Source organism: Ascidia mentula, chromosome 1 (assembly GCF_947561715.1).
Source record: "Ascidia mentula chromosome 1, kaAscMent1.1, whole genome shotgun sequence".
Taxonomy (NCBI): domain Eukaryota; kingdom Metazoa; phylum Chordata; class Ascidiacea; order Phlebobranchia; family Ascidiidae; genus Ascidia; species Ascidia mentula.
Genome location: NC_138566.1, coordinates 20,256,239 through 20,273,843, shown reverse-complemented (window position 1 = coordinate 20,273,843; position 17,605 = coordinate 20,256,239). Strand labels below are relative to the sequence as shown.

At 38.8% G+C, this 17,605-nt stretch overlaps 1 protein-coding gene across 2 annotated transcripts; it reads left to right on the top strand.

Moving 5' to 3' along the window:
* Positions 1-1,464: 1,464 nt before the first annotated feature.
* Positions 1,465-16,992, top strand: LOC145917819 (phospholipid-transporting ATPase ABCA1-like). Of its 2 annotated transcripts, none has more exons than XM_083003108.1 (47): positions 1,465-1,565; positions 1,631-1,733; positions 1,985-2,078; positions 2,142-2,289; positions 2,348-2,481; positions 2,725-2,843; positions 2,936-3,154; positions 3,227-3,427; positions 3,718-3,848; positions 3,909-4,003; positions 4,097-4,269; positions 4,338-4,514; positions 5,173-5,275; positions 5,338-5,449; positions 5,517-5,696; positions 6,083-6,197; positions 6,333-6,440; positions 6,515-6,624; positions 6,688-6,799; positions 6,977-7,158; positions 7,409-7,627; positions 7,842-8,072; positions 8,294-8,508; positions 8,583-8,716; positions 8,916-9,071; positions 9,135-9,285; positions 9,667-9,787; positions 10,100-10,230; positions 10,804-10,911; positions 11,434-11,599; positions 11,741-11,893; positions 11,969-12,108; positions 12,200-12,310; positions 12,390-12,507; positions 12,705-12,870; positions 12,927-13,096; positions 13,163-13,340; positions 13,558-13,719; positions 13,782-13,865; positions 14,001-14,139; positions 14,372-14,483; positions 14,557-14,748; positions 15,143-15,357; positions 15,491-15,687; positions 15,746-16,072; positions 16,200-16,313; positions 16,479-16,992. In XM_083003108.1, exons 2-47 carry the CDS (start codon positions 1,671-1,673, stop codon positions 16,617-16,619), a joined length of 6,927 nt encoding a protein of 2,308 aa, XP_082859234.1. In that variant the 5' UTR covers positions 1,465-1,565; positions 1,631-1,670; the 3' UTR covers positions 16,620-16,992. The 2 variants fall into 2 exon arrangements, with proteins under 2 accessions (XP_082859234.1, XP_082859233.1); XM_083003107.1 differs by having other exon boundaries at positions 10,804-10,920.
* Positions 16,993-17,605: the final 613 nt, after the last annotated feature.

Genomic DNA, 17,605 nt, shown 5'->3' with positions numbered 1-17,605 from the left:
AGGAGCGTAGGTTACTGCAAGGTATGCCGCAATAGGTAGCGCCTTAGGTTAGGCGTAGAGTTCCTTAGTGAACCTTAATTTAGTGTATACGTGATCCTTGACCCTTAAAGGCATTAGTCTCAGGACGGATCTCCTTTCTTCTGTTTTTGAAATAATTCAATCTTCCAATTAATATTTACAATTTTATTTTTGCTAGGTGCCAATATGGAGACACAAGTCAGGCAACGTTAACTTCAATCCTTTTCACATGAGCAGTTTACGTGGCAACCGATAGAATCAGAATTAGAATGACCAAACGACAGACTGCAATGCAGGCAGTCCAGAACAGAGGAAATAATTTGCGCTATAACATAATCCAGCACTTTACAGTTCACATGGGAAACAGGATTTGCTTACACACACGTGCATTGAACACATGACTCGGCGGTTGCGTTTACGTAGAATATTTTGGATTGGTAGCGTAATACTCGTTCAGTACCCATGAATGTCAAAAGGGGGTATGAATATTGCTTTGAAAGGGATTTCCATGTTCAAAGATTTTCGGGTCCCAGTGCCCCTTAGAAGTTCGGGAAACTTCTATTTTTAAGTGGGGCGTACGAAAGTTTAAGTGGATCATGAAAAATAAGATATATAGTGGTTCCTAAACTTTCCGAAATGAGACGCATATGGAAAGATTTAATCACCTCTGCACTTGTGACGCACGAATTTTTCAGATAGAATCGTTGCAGTTTGTTATCAAACGAAGCGAAGCAAACGTAGAAAATTGAACATGAGAGAGATAGTGTCCCGTTCTCCCGGAGGTAGTGTCTTAGGACACAGGAATGTAACAATTCACAAATTACTGCGCGACGTCCATTTTTTTGAAGGATGCAACATGACGTCACGAGCCACAGTGATGGAGCAAACAACAATCGTCCATATGGTTCAATCAACGTAGAATCCACATTGGAGTTTTCGAGAAAAACGTAACTAAAGGCAATAACGCGCAACAAAAACAACACAGAAACGCAAATGTTCGACGCAGAAAAAGGGGAAAGTTGTATTTGATTGCGCAAGTGTTAATATTGTGATGCGAGATAAGTTAAGCGATCTTAACTCTTGGGTGGATTAAATTTATTTTCGATGTATTTCTTTTGAAATGTTTGTGCACTGTCGCTTCAAACACAGATACGAAGCTATAGTTCATATTAAAACAAAAAAATAAAGCACACTTGAATAAAACCACAGCCCTTTTTCTTGTTTCAGCAAAATATCGCAGGTTGCGCGATTAAACTCCATGTTAACAAAACCAGTATTTTGAACAGATAGCCGTGCCATGACTTTTTACCCAAATTAAACAGACGTGTCAGCTGGTTTTTCCATGGGGAATACCCGAATGTCGTCAGAAGAGATGTTGTTACATGAACAGGTTTTGCTGCATCATCGGGCTTCCTGTCGTCATAGGACTCATTATACTGTACTTGTAATAGACAGAGGAGCGTGCATTATTAATAGCTCGTTTATGGGGCCGGACATTAGCAGTGCAAAGAACTCAGTTTGCCTATGTTGCAGTGACGATAGTGGTGGTTGGTGGACGTTGGTGTGATGTGATTGGTGTTGTTTTATTGTAACTATCTGTATTTTGTGACAGTATGATTTGACACGAGCCCAATGGAATAGATATATAGGCTATGTTTTGGAAACAACTTTATCTTCTTCTCTGGAAGAATTTCATTCTCAGGAAACGTCATCCTGTGAGTGTGGATCACTTTTAAATCTGTTGCCTGTTTTGTCTTTTTGAATGATAAATTTATGACTTGAATGCTCGGTCAACATCCATGCTTTCAACTATTACTGTTATTGTTAATTCACTGTGTTTGTTTTTGTAATATGGCAAAATAAAACGTGTCCAAATTGTGTATTTTAAAACATGAAAAAGTATAATTGAACTGAGTTTTAAAATTATGTAGCTATCCTATATACTTAAAATTTACTTTTGTTCTAGATTCGAACTCTCATTGAAGTGCTATGGCCTCTCTTTTTGTTGGTTGTGCTTGTGGCAATTCGCAAGACACAAGATGTTGAAACAATGGGAGAATGTATGCAGTGTACTTACACTGATTACCACACATCTAACCCATTGCTGTTGCATTTATTTTCAGGTCACTACCCAGCAAGGGCATTGCCCTCTGCAGGGGTATATCCATGGCTAAAAAGCATTTTATGTGATGTTCAAAACCCATGCTTTAGTGTTCCAGTCTCATCGGAAACTCCGGGTCAAATAAATAACCCAATGACCTCCATCAATGGGTTTGTGATTTATAATTATACTGGTCTTGTTGTGTTTTATAATTTATGTTTAATACAGATCTACCGATGCACTGACCACTATTTTTAACCTGCTTTCAATGAATACAACAATTTTAAACAACTTTGGACAACTGACTACTGATTTGCAATTATTGGCTAATGTCAGCGTTTCATCTGTTTCAAACACCCCATGTATGTGTGGTAATTATGTTTTGCTTGGTTACCATTCAATTAGTATAAAATGTTGGTTAGTGGTATACATGGAGTGAAGGTATATGGCACTGGTAAATGTCTGTGTCAATGTCTGGCGATTAATTATGACATGCTCCATCTCTCATGTGTAGATGTAGTGCTTTAATGAAAAGTAAATATTATGTTTGGTTCAACACCTTATCCATGAATAGAGACAACTGAAATACTTTTTTTTTGTTTCAGTGTCACTGGATTCCCTTCTACAAAATGCCACTGAAACAAGACAAATATTGTCAAATGATTTGGGTTTACCAGAAAATGTTACTGAAACAATACTGAACAGCAATGTTTCATTTGCGCAGGTATGCATTTGTACTCCATCGTATGCCTTATATTGTTGTCAACCCACACTACATTGTCATTGTGACATTGGCTCTATGATGTTTTTTTGCAGGCTCTTGCACTACCCACTGTTATTGGTACAAGGGTGCTGGTTTGTAACACCACTTCACTCAATGCCTCAATCCAGATTTCAGCATCCAGTCCATCCACTGTAACTGATGTATCTGTTGCACTATGTAATCTCACCAATAATGAATTGGGACTCCTTTCTAATGTAACTGCCACCGGTTTAGGCAATACAACTGATCTGGCAGGAAAGTTTGCCCGGCAGGTAAGTAAAACATTGTAATGTATTTCATCTATAACTTTGGCCGGTTAGGAAAGTTTTTGTTATTTTTTATAGGGAGTTGTGGTTGTAGATCCCACTGCTTTTAACAATTCTAATCTATTTGCTGCACAAATGCGACTAAACAGAACACTCCTTGAGCTACAAACAATTCAAGGTCCAGCATTGGGTGCTCTGAATGCCCTAACTCAGGGATTAACAAGCTCCTCAATTTTATCTATGTTTGGTGCAAATGGAAATATGTCTAATGCAGCACAAGTAAGAATAAATTCTTTTCAAATACGATTCAGAATTGGAACCAATAAGTCTATGATTTTAACAATTATTAAAAGTTGGCAAAAATGAACTCTATATTCATTGTGCGATGGCATGCCAAGGGACATATGAGTTGATATTCTGTTACTGGTTTATGCAATTAGACTTGTTACATTATTTTTTACCTGTTTTGAAATGTTGTCACATTTAGTCTTTATATTCTGGAACTACTCATAAACTGGCAAAATTTTTTAAACCTGAAATAGTCACTTTTACTGCCTGTTGATTAAAAGGAAATATGTGGCCATCCTGAAAATAAGACAACTGTACTGTCAACGCTGTTGGAAGCTTTAACAGCAAATTCTTCGACATCAAGCGGAAACACATTTTCAGCTGCTTCCAGTATGAACACGGGAAACACGACGTATGTTAATTGCGATTTTTTTGTGACACCACGACATACTAAACCTAATTTTGCAATTAGATCTGGAGGAACATTTTGTGACAACATCGCAAGTCAGATGCAAGGAAATATTGCCTTCAAGGTGATCTGGGACACAGTGAAAGTATTTCTTTATGGTTAGTGAAAAATGACCTTTACCAGTTCACTTTCTGTGCCCTTTTCCATCCTTTGTTCTCTAGGTAAACACTGTAATTTTTATATTCTTCAAGGTAAAATCACCTATTCCCCGGATACGCCGCTGGTTAGAAAAATCATAAAAGAGGCCAACGCCACATTTGAAGCAATAGCCTTTGTGGAGTTACTGGACAAAACCTGGAAATCCACCACAGGACCAGCCTTATATCAACAGTTGGAAAATGGAACAACTACAACCACACTCAGAGTGAAGACCAATAAATTTTTATTTATGTCTGGGTTGCCTAAACCTGACAATATCATGTTATGTTATAGGATTTGTTGAACAATCCTGCTACAGTTGGGTTCATCACAGCACAGACCAATCTGACTGCCGCTCAAATTGAACAGCTCAAAGTTTTTCTTTCCAATGACGATAACCCCAACGATACCATAACAACCTGGAAAGATGTGTATCGTCAAGTTGATGGATTATTCTCACTGGTTTCGCAGGTAGAGTGAACAGTTAAACAACTTTAATATAAATTGTGTAAGCTGCAGACAGATGGCCACTGTTTCGACATAAAAAGGTTGTGACACGGGGCCTGACGGCACTATTGGTTGAGCTTTGCTTGGCCATAGAGTGTCCACTCCGTAAGGTTGCACCTAGTTTGGTGCCCAATGGATGACGGTGATTGTATAGTCACCACAAAGTGGAAACCTTTGCTGGGCCTTTGGTCAGCAAAGTCGTCTAAAAGTATGTCTGCAGCTTACACAATTCATATTATTGGCTCCACTTTGCTTGACTTTAATATACTTTACTGCATTGACTTACTGGGCGGGAATTTTTATGTGATACTGGTCAAACATTAGTCTGAAAAGAATAAAGCGCAGTTTGTATTATGTGAAGACTTGAATAAGGTTCTGTGATTTTTGTTGTTTGACATTTTTCCTTGGTCAAAAATTTTCGCTTTTTAAAATGTTTCAATACTGAGAATCTGCTGCTGTCTTGTCACTGGCGACCTTTAAACACTGGCGACCTTTTTTTGATAAATTGACTATTTTGTCATTTCCTGTTATGTATGACAATATTTTGAGAAAATATGTTTACCTTTATGTATTTAATATGTTCAGAAGAAATGTATATAAAAAAGTTATTTCTATAACAAAGGTTGTTGGATGTTTTGAGCTGGATAAGTTTGTGGGATATTCAACAGAAGAAGAACTTGTCAAAAACTCCCTTGCTTTGCTTGATAAAAACATGTTGTTTGGAGGTAATAATATTAGAACTGACTAAAAAATAATGCAAGAAAAAAACTACTTGTTGCATTTTCAGGAGTTGTGTTCATTTCACCCTCAAGTTTGGACGATAAAATGCCACCAGTTATTAAATACAAAATTCGACAGGATGCAACCACTGCCACCCGTACCACCAGGACGCAACGATTGTATGTAGATTACTTGGGCCTTTGTTTTATTTGCATTTACCAAGTTGAATAAACTCTCTCCACACAGTTCGGCTGGGCCTGGCTCCGAAAACTCTATAAACCAAGTCAAATACTTCGTTAGTGGTTTTGTTCATTTGCAAGATTTAATTGAAACGGCAATCCTTAATTATGCAAAGGGGAACAGCACATACAGTCCAATGGGTAGTTATCTTCAATTCATGCCCTATCCTTGCTACACTAGAGACAGGTAAATGACACCTCTGTATCTGTTTATTTTATTTCTGAATGTCAAATTTCATAACATTTGAACTTTGTTTATCATGACATACAGTGACATATGACTCCACAAATGCTTCCCAACTCATTTTAACTGAGGATTGTGTAAGAACCAAGGAGTGGTTTAAAATCATGTTATGCCTAAAATAATTGTTTGTTAAACTATTGTTAGCGACAACTTGTGTGTATGAAAATCAGTGTGTATGAATAATTACAGACAATGTAATTCTTGCAACCACAAACAGTCTGATCTGTGCTTTAATTGCATTTAATAAAAAGCAATTTTGATTTTTGTCACTGCATTTAATATACATTAACATAAAACAAGCTAAAGACATTTTAAACTTCAAATTGCAGGTTTTTAGAATTCCTCGCCAACCTTATGGCACTCATAATGACTCTGGCATGGATATATTCTGTTTCTATAACTGTCAAGAACATTGTGTATGAGAAAGAGCAAAGACTCAAAGAGGTGCTAAATAAAACCTAATAGTTTGTCTGAACTAAACACTAGATTTTATATGATTTTGAATTGTTAAGTCGCTTGAATGTTCAAATAGTCAGTGTTAACTTATCAATATTTAATGTGAGTGCATTGTTTTCCCAGGTCATGAAAATGATGGGTTTGAGCAATGGAGTTCATTGGGTTGCTTGGTTTATCAACTCATTTTTGCTCATGCTTATTTCAATCCTTTTCATGGTTGTTATCCTGAAGGTTAGTAAAGTGAAATAATGCATATGTTGGCAACGTATTTACATGACAACACTCATTTTTTCCCTTTGATGCAGGCTGGGGACATAATGCCATTCAGTAACATGTTTATTGTCTTCTTGTGGTTGTGCTGTTTTATTTTATCCATCATTGCCCAGTGCTTTCTCATCAGCTGCTTCTTTTCTCGGTACAAACTTGGTATTTGAAAAAAACTATTATAACTACTTACAGCTTGTTTTTGTTTTTGTAGAGCCAACTTGGCTGCAGCTTGTGGTGGAGTCATATTCTTTCTTCTGTACATTCCATACACCATGGCAGATGCATGGAAGGACCAGTTGGGTTTTTCCTCTAAACTTGCTTTTGTAAGAAATATTGTCAGTTGTAAGAAAATACACCTCAATATTATTAATATACTTTTTGGGTTGATTGCAAAGCTTTATTTGATTTAAAGTTGCATAATAATTTGGTACGTTTGGTGTATAACCATTGGAAGTGCACTGCATTAAATACTGCATTGCAAAACATATCTTTCTTTACAGTGCCTTTTATCCAATGTGGCTTTTGGATATGGGACAGGATTTATTTCCCAGTATGAACAGAGTGGGGAAGGAATCCAGTTTAGTAATTGGGCGACAAATCCTGACCCCAGTGAACGTCTGACATTTGCCACCACCCTGATCATGATGCTGTTTGATTCCTTTCTCTATTTTCTACTCACATGGTAATTAGGAGCTCTTAAACACGTGCATAAGTGATGTGATTTAGTGCCGCTAATGGACTTACATAAGACAGCTGTTATTACTACAAATATTTTGTCTGAGCTAAGTTAGGGTTGAGTCGTTGCAAAATGTTGGCAAGGAGTTTAACTAAAATTGCTTGAAGTTGCTGTTGCTGAAAATTAAGCTTAGCAGTTCATGTAGTTTGAAATAAACAAACTTAATCTTCTCAAACAGACCATTGTGTTGTGCCAGGTATATCGAAAACGTGTTTCCTGGGACATACGGAGTCCCGAGGCCATGGTACTTTTTCGCAACACGTTCTTACTGGTGCGGAGGAGGAAGTTCGCGAAGCAAGGAAAATAATGGAATAACTCCTCCGGCGGACATGTCGAATTTCAGTGCCAACCTCGAATCGGAACCACGTGACCTCGCACTAGGCGTTGCTATTCACAACATAAAGAAAGTTTACGGGTAATTTGATACCTGTGGGCTTTGTTTCCTTGGATCATATTCGTGTTCTTGCTCTAGGATTTCGTGCAGTGTTCTTGCTCTACGATTGTTAGGCTTGTACATTTTACTCAATGCTTTGAGAATATTTGTTTAATATTTCCCACAAAATGACAAAAATGACGTACTTTGCTAAAGCTGTGGTAATGTGAATTACAAAGCCCTATTTTTGCTTTAGCAATGGTAAAGTGGCAGTGGACGATCTATCGATCAACTTCTACGAAGATCAAATTACCTCCTTTCTCGGTCACAACGGGGCGGGAAAAACGACTACGATGTCTATGTTGACCGGACTTTTCACACCAACAACCGGCACCGCCTACATTTACGGAAACGACATTTGTACAGACATGGATTCTATTCGAAGTCAACTTGGTTTCTGTCCGCAGTACAACGTTCTCTTCGGAGAGTAAGTGGATTTATATCATGTGGGAGAATTCAGATATGATTTGCTTAAGTAAATGAACGAGTGCGGTCACGACTCGAGTTTATGTAGGAAATATTGGACCAAGTTTTAAAACACATATCCCTAAAAATATATTTCGTTTTTAATATTGCTACATTCCTGATCTGATCTTTTATGGTGGTCGCTTCCTATCCAAAATTGAATGGCGTCAATTGTATTGACAGCTTGACTGTATACGAACACCTGAAACTCTACTCCGGATTGAAGAATTCGCAGGGGGGTGAAGCCGAAATCGAGCAAATGTTGAAAGATGTTGGTCTCCCGCACAAAAGGAACGAGATTTCACGTCATCTGTCGGGTGGAATGAAAAGAAAACTCTCGGTTGCTGTCGCTTTCGTGGGTGGATCGAAATGTGTCATCCTCGATGAACCAACTGCAGGTATGTTGCCTTCAAACCGATTAAGTTAAACAGCTGTTCGCCAACATCGCCAATTAAACACGATTATTTCACAGGAGTGGATCCGTACGCACGACGTGGTATATGGGATTTGTTGCTCGCGTACAGAGAAAAACGAACGATTATTCTTTCCACACATCATATGGACGAAGCAGATTTGCTCGGAGATCGGATCGCCATCATATCTCATGTCAGTCATTTACAGCTTAGTTTACATACATCTATGCGCATGACCCCTTTAATGTACTGCTTGTGGTCGACAGCATGAGAACATAATGCAGCGCTATCATATCACACGTTGGTCATTAAACATTTATGTGGAATGTACTGTACACTCTGCACCGCTGCAGCGACTGGGATTGAACTAAATAAAGGAAAAATATTTCCAGGGCAAACTGAAATGTTGCGGTTCTTCGATTTTTCTCAAAAGCAATTACGGTGTCGGTTATTACCTGACTGTCGTGAAAAACGGCGGCTCTGAAACCAGTTCGAACCAGTTAACACCAGTGGGCGACGAAACCAAAACTTCTCTGCTCAGCTTGAAAGTAAGATCAGCTTCCAAAAAATATTTCAACAATTTGAAACAACTTACAATTATTGTATTGAAGACCAACGATGAAGGTTTCGAGTCGCAAAGTGACGAAAAATCAAAATCAGCAACTCCTATCAGCGGTTCGAGTTCTTCGTCATCTTTTGGCTCAAATGTGGGTCAGAAATCGGATGCGGCAAACGGCAACAACCTACTTACAATTCCTTCAGGTGGAAACATTATGCCAATCTCGGCGTATAAAAATACTGCAAAGATTCCAAACCAAAATGCCTATTTACAATTTCTAAACAAACTCTATCATGTCTAATGCAAATTTAGATTTCAATAAAAGTGATTCCTAGGGCTGGCCTAGATTGCTGCTAAATCGTCCAACCAAGATATTGTTTTTTTGAATATATATATTTTCCTTATACGGCATCATTAGTATTATTATTCAAATAGAATCAGGGATTCCCTGGTGAAACCTCGCTGTATAGCAGGTGAAACTTCGGACAATAAAAATCACGTTAATTGTGCCAGAAGGACAGATCATAAAGTATAACATGCCTGGCAGCAACATAATATTTCTAATGCAAATGTTTTTGCGTCAGGCGATCAAGGGGTCGACTACTCACAGTTGGTTCTCGATACGATTCCGAATGCTAAACTGCACGAAGAAGATGGGAGGGAAGTCACCTTCATCCTACCCTACGCTGCTCAGAACGAGGGGTGGTAAGAAGTTGTTGCCTTCTATGTTTAAACCGCAGTTTATGCATAACATTGGTTCCCAAACTGTGGGCCAAGAAGGCATTTTCAATGGGCCACAAAGCTAATTGCACAGACCATACAGTTTTATAAATTCAGTCAATCACTTTATCCGGTTTTATAGTTTTGCAGTGAATAAAACCTTTTTTTGATTTTGCAATCTTTCAAAAGTTTGCTTAAACCGTTTCAAAAAGCATATTCGGTTCGTAGGCGAAACACGTTTGTGAAACATACTGTGGTATATTAATTGAGGTAAATGCGTATTTGTGTTGTTAATAGGTATGCAAAGTTGTTCGGGAAATTGGATGCACGTGGAATAAGTTACGGGTTAACTGATACGAGCCTGGAGGAAATTTTTCTCACAGTGGCCGAAGGAAGCAAGGATGAGGGAAGGGACGAGAAGAAGAAATGTGAGTTTGACCCTGAAGTTTGTTTCAACGTAAAACAATTGGCACCAAATCATGTTTATTTTGCGAAAAAAAGCAACTACGCCTATGAACAATATACAAAGAAAGTCCATAGCATCATCTGTCCTTATCACACTTTAAATAAACTAATTTACTTATTACAACCATGATTGAATATCCTAATTGACCATGTGATCTTATAGCCCTAAAGTTGATGGTATGCATAAGTGCTCATTACATTGCGAAAATGTAGTGCTTTGTGCTACTTTATTGATAACATTTATTTATTTGTCAATGATTGTATTTAAATAAGATATTATTTACAAGTTGATTCCTCGAACACTGACAAAAACTGTTGAGATTGTCAAGCATTTAGTTTATTGCCAATATGCACTACCAGTAATTTTAAATTGTTTCTCTCGTAAAACAATACGAAGCTTGGTACATGCCACCTGTAAAATTCCCCAGAAGCGTTTCTCCCACAGCTGCTTAAGGATGTTATACTAAGTGTGCTTGGGTAACATTTTCAAGTTGTTGTGAGTTTTAGGCTTGTAAAAAGCTTATTGTTTATTAAAGGCTGTTCCTGTTTGCCTCGACGCAAAAGGCGAAGTGTTACCCCGGAAACAGAGCTGTCCACCGAACATCAAGCAAGAAGGGGATCGAGTCGTCGCAAAAGGCGCCAACGTAGGCAACGTAACTCGCCATCTCCGACTCGCATGCTCTTGTTTTTTGTCCATTCTTTTTTTGCTAATCATTATTTCGCTAATTTGTTTGTGTTGTCTGTCTTTATCTTTTTGACTTGATCTAATCCTTTTGCATGTTCCTAATTCGTGATTTGAAAACGTAGAATGTTGGACTCCAATCATTGTTTTTCATCTTCACTCAGACCACTGTGCTTGGTTTTGTTTGTTTCATCTTTCCTACATGTTGTCTTGCATCAGCATGCCCAGTGGACTAACTCTTCTACAGCCATAGGTTGGTATGACTATGTGTTAAACTATAAAGCGCACTGTTGATTGTGCTCATTTGCAATGGAATTATTTACGCTTGTTAGATGGACGGGTGAGAACGGATCAGTTTGCACGTGACTTGACCCAAGCTGTATGAATAATTTACACTTTTGCCCACCCAAGGTTTTAAAGAACCTTGAATTTCCTTTTTTTGACGCGTCCAATTATTTCGGTCTAACGTTCCCTGTTACGTCAGGTTCTGCTTCAGAAACTTCGCAAAGTGGCATAATCGAGACGCAGTCAGTCGAGACGGCAACGTTCGACGACGGCTCTCAAGGTCGCGGCTCTTACAAAGTGACGGGAAAGAAGTTGGTTTTACAGCAGTTTGCCGCTCTATTTGTCAAGCGTTTCCACCATGCTAGGTACGATGCACTGTCAGAGATGACAAATTACAAACATACAAGTATTACACGCTATTAAGACACATACAAAATGTTTTGCTGTAATAACACTATGTCTATTCCCTTTAACCATGTAAAAAAAAGTGTTTGTTGCGATCACAGGCGAAACAGAAAAGGTTTTGTGGCGCAAGTGATCGTGCCTGCTATATTCGTAGCGTTAGCTCTTGCTTTCGCCCAAATAATTCCGAGCAATAGAAATCTTCCACCTCTTGAACTCCAGCCTTGGATGTATGGAGATACGAACACCTTCTACAGGTATTGATAGCTTATCAAAACACAGATGTCCTCCTCGTTTCCGTAACATGAAAACCATAAACAAACTGTTTTAAGCAACGACAATCCAAACGGCACCGAATCTACGTCAGCGGCCGATGCTCTTATCAGCAAACCTGGCATCGGAATGCGATGTGTCGCCAACTACAGCGTGCAAGATTTCCGCGGAAAATATATTCAATGTGACAATATTGCCGGTACGCAAAAACATAAGTTGTCAACAAAACATGTTGAAAAAATTTGACACGTTTTTTTGAGTAAGTTCTAAAATAAATATCATTTAAACAGATCAAGTGTGGACTCCAGACCAATCCATACGTGGCCACAGTCAACCATCAAACTCCAATGGAACGCTCACTTGCAAGTGCACGAATGCTGAAAGCCAAGTTCTGTTAGCAGGTATCCAAGATTGATCGAAGCTGTTGTCATCGCTGGCGCAATAAGCCAGTACAACTTACTCATATTTCTATTTTTTAAGAATGTCCTTCTGGGGCTGGAGGATCTCCCACTGATCGCCTCGTCCTTGAAACAAGCAACCCTATCTACAACATGACTGGTCGAAATGTTTCAGATTGGATGGTTAAAACCGTGGATAGGTGAGCTGTATGCACCCGGATAACGACCGAAATAAACTAAACTGAATTGAATTGAATCGTTAGTGTGGTATTAACGTGTGTTTAGACCGTGAAGTGTAAATTAACGTATTTAGATCTTTCTTGGGGACCAGATTATATTGTTAGACCTGCCGCTGTTTTAAAAACGTTTAATATTTGTGTTTTATTTTGTGCTCAAGATTCAGGCGCTCCCGTTACGGTGGTTTATCGATGGGTGAAAAATATCATTCCCCTCTCACCAACCAACAATTCACTTTCCTCCGAAACCTGATCATGGGAAATTCCCTAAACAATTCCTTCCCCGAGGTCACACTGGAAAGTTTTGTCAGAACTGAAAATACTCAGGTGGGTTTCACACACGAAAACACATCTCCATTTAGCGTAAAACTCGGTTTGTGTAGGTTTGGTTCGATAATAACGGATACCACTCGATGCCGACGTGGCTAAATGTGCTCAACAACGCCGCCTTGCGGTCGCTTCAACCAACCAGGGAATCGCGACGCAATTACGGCATCGCTGCAATTAACCACCCATTGAACTACTCCATTACCCAAATCGATGCCGCTCCTACGTAAGCAATGGTTTTTATGTGTCTGGTTAAATGGTTGTTTTTATTAAAAATATGACGTGTTAACAGTGTTGGGTCGGCACGCGAGTTGATCACCTCCATCTGCGTTATTTTTGCTCTCTCGTTCATCCCGGCCAGTTTCGTGCTGTTCCTCATTGAGGAGAAAGTGACCAAAGCGAAACACCTGCAGTTTGTTAGCGGCGTCAACCAGTTCGTTTACTGGATTTCCAACTTTCTGTGGGACTTGGTAAGGCCGTATTTTTATTTATCATTTTACGAAAAAAGAATTCAATGTTCTACATTTTATAAAAAAAAGGTATCATGTAGAAAGTGGTAATTGATTTGGTTTGTGAGCATAGTTTTTCATAGTTTAAAAGTAGCAAACAAAAGTTGTTGTTTTTTAAGTAGCAACACTCAATTATTTTATATAAAGCATACATAACATGCAGCTACATGTCGTATAGGTGAACTACACGGTTCCGACCATCATAGTTATCATCATATTTCTCTGCTTCCAACTGAACGCTTATGTGTCGGCGGACAACCTTCCTTGTCTCATCTGCTTGTTGTTGCTCTACGGTTACTCCATAACCCCCATGATGTACCCGACCAGCTTCTACTTCACCGTGAGTTCGGCTCGTGGTGACATTAGTTAATATTGGAAACTTACCACGCTGTCCTTTTTCAGGTTCCCAGTACTGCGTACGTCGCGTTGACTAGCATTAACCTTTTCATCGGAGTAAACGCCAGCATCGCAACTTTTATATTGGAGGTAAGCGTCGAAAAAGCGAACATTCGTTTTATGAAGAATTGTTCTTGGTAGTGGCGGATTTTGCAATTTTTACTTGACTGGAAATATTGCTGCAACAGCATTTTTTCGTGAAATTTATTTTCAATTTTTGTGAAGCTTTTGGACGATCCAGCACTAAATGATGCCAATTTCTACTTGAAAAGAGTTCTGCTCATATTTCCACAATACTGCTTGGGTAGAGGTTTGATCGACATGGCAGTTAACCAAGCATACACAGACGCAACTGCGGCATTCGGTAACGTCTAAGTACTGTGTGATAGTATTGGTTATATGGCCTATACGCTATATTGTTATTAACCAATAGTAAAACAGTGTTCTGTGGAAACCCATCATTGACTGTCTTGTATGTTATGTTATGTAGCCAAAAGATATTGGTGCATAACACTTGGGTGTATTTTTTGTAAATTTATCGATCTGGCGTCTTTAAAATCCACTCGAAAGGCATTCTAACACACCTTCCACCACAGGAATACAACAGTTTAGAAGTCCTTTTGAATTCGATCTCGTCGGAAGAAATCTGATGTCCATGGCAATCGTGGGGACAGTGTTTTTCATCCTAACTGTCCTAATTCAGTACAGGTAAGCTTGAATATTTTGTCGTAAGAATAAATACTAACAATTAACTTTTGGGTCAAAACAATTTGATGCGCAGGTTTTTCATAAAGACGGGCAAGGAAACTGGAATGAAAAATGTCCAGAAAACGGACGTGGTGGAAGATGTGGATGTGAAAGCAGAACGGGAACGAATTTCCTCCGCAGAATGCGATGACATGTTACTGATAAAGAACTTGTCGAAGGTCTACAAAAACCAAGCGAGCGGAAAACCCTTGATCGCCGTCGATCGGTTTGTTTAATTTAATTATATCGTATCGTCGTTGCCAATGAATTGAAACAACGTTGAAATAATCGCCCAACAACCACCTTTTAAGTTAAAAAATATAAGAATGCAAAAAGAAAAGAAAGAAAGTGACCTAAAGTGCCAAAAGACCATTAAATAAGTCTACTCAACACAAGGGTTGAATATAGGTCTTATCGCATATCCAGAACAATGATAGCATAGTATAAGTATAGTATAGTCTTACACAAAAACAAAATATTAAGTGAGCAAATTGAACCATCATTTACAAATCGGTAGAAGCTGTAAATATTTGTCAACAATCACTCGTAAATTTTTAAATGCCGGTAGAAGCCATAACATTACCGAAATCAACGTAAATAATTATGTTATTGCATAACAGAATGCACGTCGGAGTGCCCCAGGGCGAGTGCTTCGGGTTGCTTGGAGTTAACGGAGCCGGAAAAACGACGACGTTCAAGATGCTGACCGGAGATACGACGCCCTCTACTGGCGATGCAACTATTTGTGAACAAAGTATTCTCAGTAACATCAGGGACGTCCAGCAGAATACCGGATATTGCCCGCAGTTCGAAGCCCTCAACAGCTTGCTGACAGGTGTGTTTGAAATTGAGCACAATATCAGAAAATGAGAATACAAGTCATCAAAACGTTATTTTACCAAATAATAATCATAGTTTTTCCTATTTTGGACATTGTTGGTAAAGTTACGTTTGTTATTTTACTCAAGGTCGCGAACACTTGGAGTTTTACGCAAAACTTCGCGGTGTACCTCCCAAAGACATACCGAACGTCGCCAAGTGGGGAATCAACAAATTTGGTTTGAAAATGTATGCGGATAAATGCGCTGGAACTTACAGTGGAGGAAACAAAAGAAAACTCTCCGCCGCCATCGCTTTCATCGGCTGCCCACCTGTTGTTTTCCTGGTAAATTATTAAACATGTCATATATATTTTCCTTTATAATAATGTTTTTCCCTACCAGGATGAGCCTACAGCCGGCATGGACCCAATGTCCCGCCGGTTTCTATGGACACGAATTGCCGAAGCGGTCCGCGGTGGTCGTTGCATCGTGCTGACGTCACACAGCATGGAAGAGTGTGAGGCGTTGTGCAGTAGATTGGCAATCATGGTTAATGGAAGGTTTAAATGCATCGGAAGTCCACAACATTTGAAGAATCGCTTCGGTGAAGGTTACACACTCACAGTGAAGGTCGATGCTCGATGCGAGGAACCTGAAAATGCTCAGAATTTTATTTCGTCCTCTTTTCCGACTTCTGTGTTGAAGGAACATCATAGCAACATGTTGCTGGTAAAATTGTGCTTGGATTTCGATGTTAACTGGCAATATGTTGTTAGGTATTACATATATTCAAAAAATAAAAGTTTTGAATTAAACATTCTTTGCCGCGACTTTCATGGTTGTGTTATTACCACAGTATCAAATGCCATTGAATGACGTGAAGTTGTTGCAACTCTTTGACGTCATGGAACGTAACAAGAAAGAATATCACATAGAGGATTATTCCGTCAGCCAAACCACGTTGGACGAGGTAAACATAAGGAGATTTTGTGATTCAATGAATGCCACAAACAATTCGAACAAAATGTATGAAATCTCTTTGTAACAAAATCCAAGCAGCAAAATGATGTTCGTGTTACTGATGCTGTAGAGGTGCGGAGCTATTGAATATGTAAGACGAGTAAAACTTTTGCAGGTGTTCGTCAACTTTGCAAAAATGCAGACCGGTGGACTCGATTACGAACCAGTGGCTGAAATCAACCGTTCATATGAACCCATACCTGGGATGGATGAAGGTGAAGGAATAAGCCTGCGGAAAGTTACCTCTAATGTGTGAAGACATGTCAGTTTTGTTTAACTTATGTTCCCCTATCAAAAAGAATGTTTGTCCTTAATGTTTTTGTTCTTTATTGCAACTGTGATGCAAATGTAAAAACATTTTTTGCTTGCGTCATATTCATTTTATATCATTATCAACCATTGTTAGAAGTTACCTTGCAAAAGTTTATTGCATAAGAGTTTACATTTTGTGCACTTCGTAGACATTTATACCAATTAATTTTGCACTACTTGCTCGAGATACAAATTAGCATTCCTTAAATATATGCAATGCATATGCATATTATGATTCGTTTTATTTTCGTCTTACTGCATTATGTTCTGAATATAGAATATTGCTCATGGATTTGTAAAAATAAATGCACTTTTGTACAGCAAACTAGTGTCGCTTGAAAGTTTGTGGTGGTTATTTAAACAAAAGAACGTTGGATAATTTCGAGTGATCTGAAGAGAAGTTAGTTTTGGCTTCTGTCAAGGTCTACCTAGGGCGTTATTTAGATAAAGTGTCCCTGTCAAACAAAAACTCCCTAAATGATGGAACACGGAAAAAATTCTTATCAAAACAGCTTCCAGCTGCGGCGTTGTTCCACATGCGTCTTTGTAGTGCAATCGCGGGCACATTTTCACTCCCTCAAAACATTCACACGCATCAAAGGCGGTTTACATCACACGACCGCAATTCCAAACGAACAACCCTGCACCACCCACTTTTTACTCAGGTCTTTTCAACTTGTTGAATTGCCACATTGCGTTAGATCACAAATTGTTATCTTGTAGCAACCTGAACATTACACGACCAGCCCATCAATGTCCATAAAGCAAGGATGATGTCAGCTAATAGGAGAAAATTAAAAAAAATATATTTCATCTCTGTTGGTCAGGATAAGTGCAATCGATTGAGCGACCAATTACTTTCGATGTGTAGAGAACCGGTAAATTCAAGACGGGAAGTTTGTACGTTCGTTCGTTGGTTTGCGGTAATTG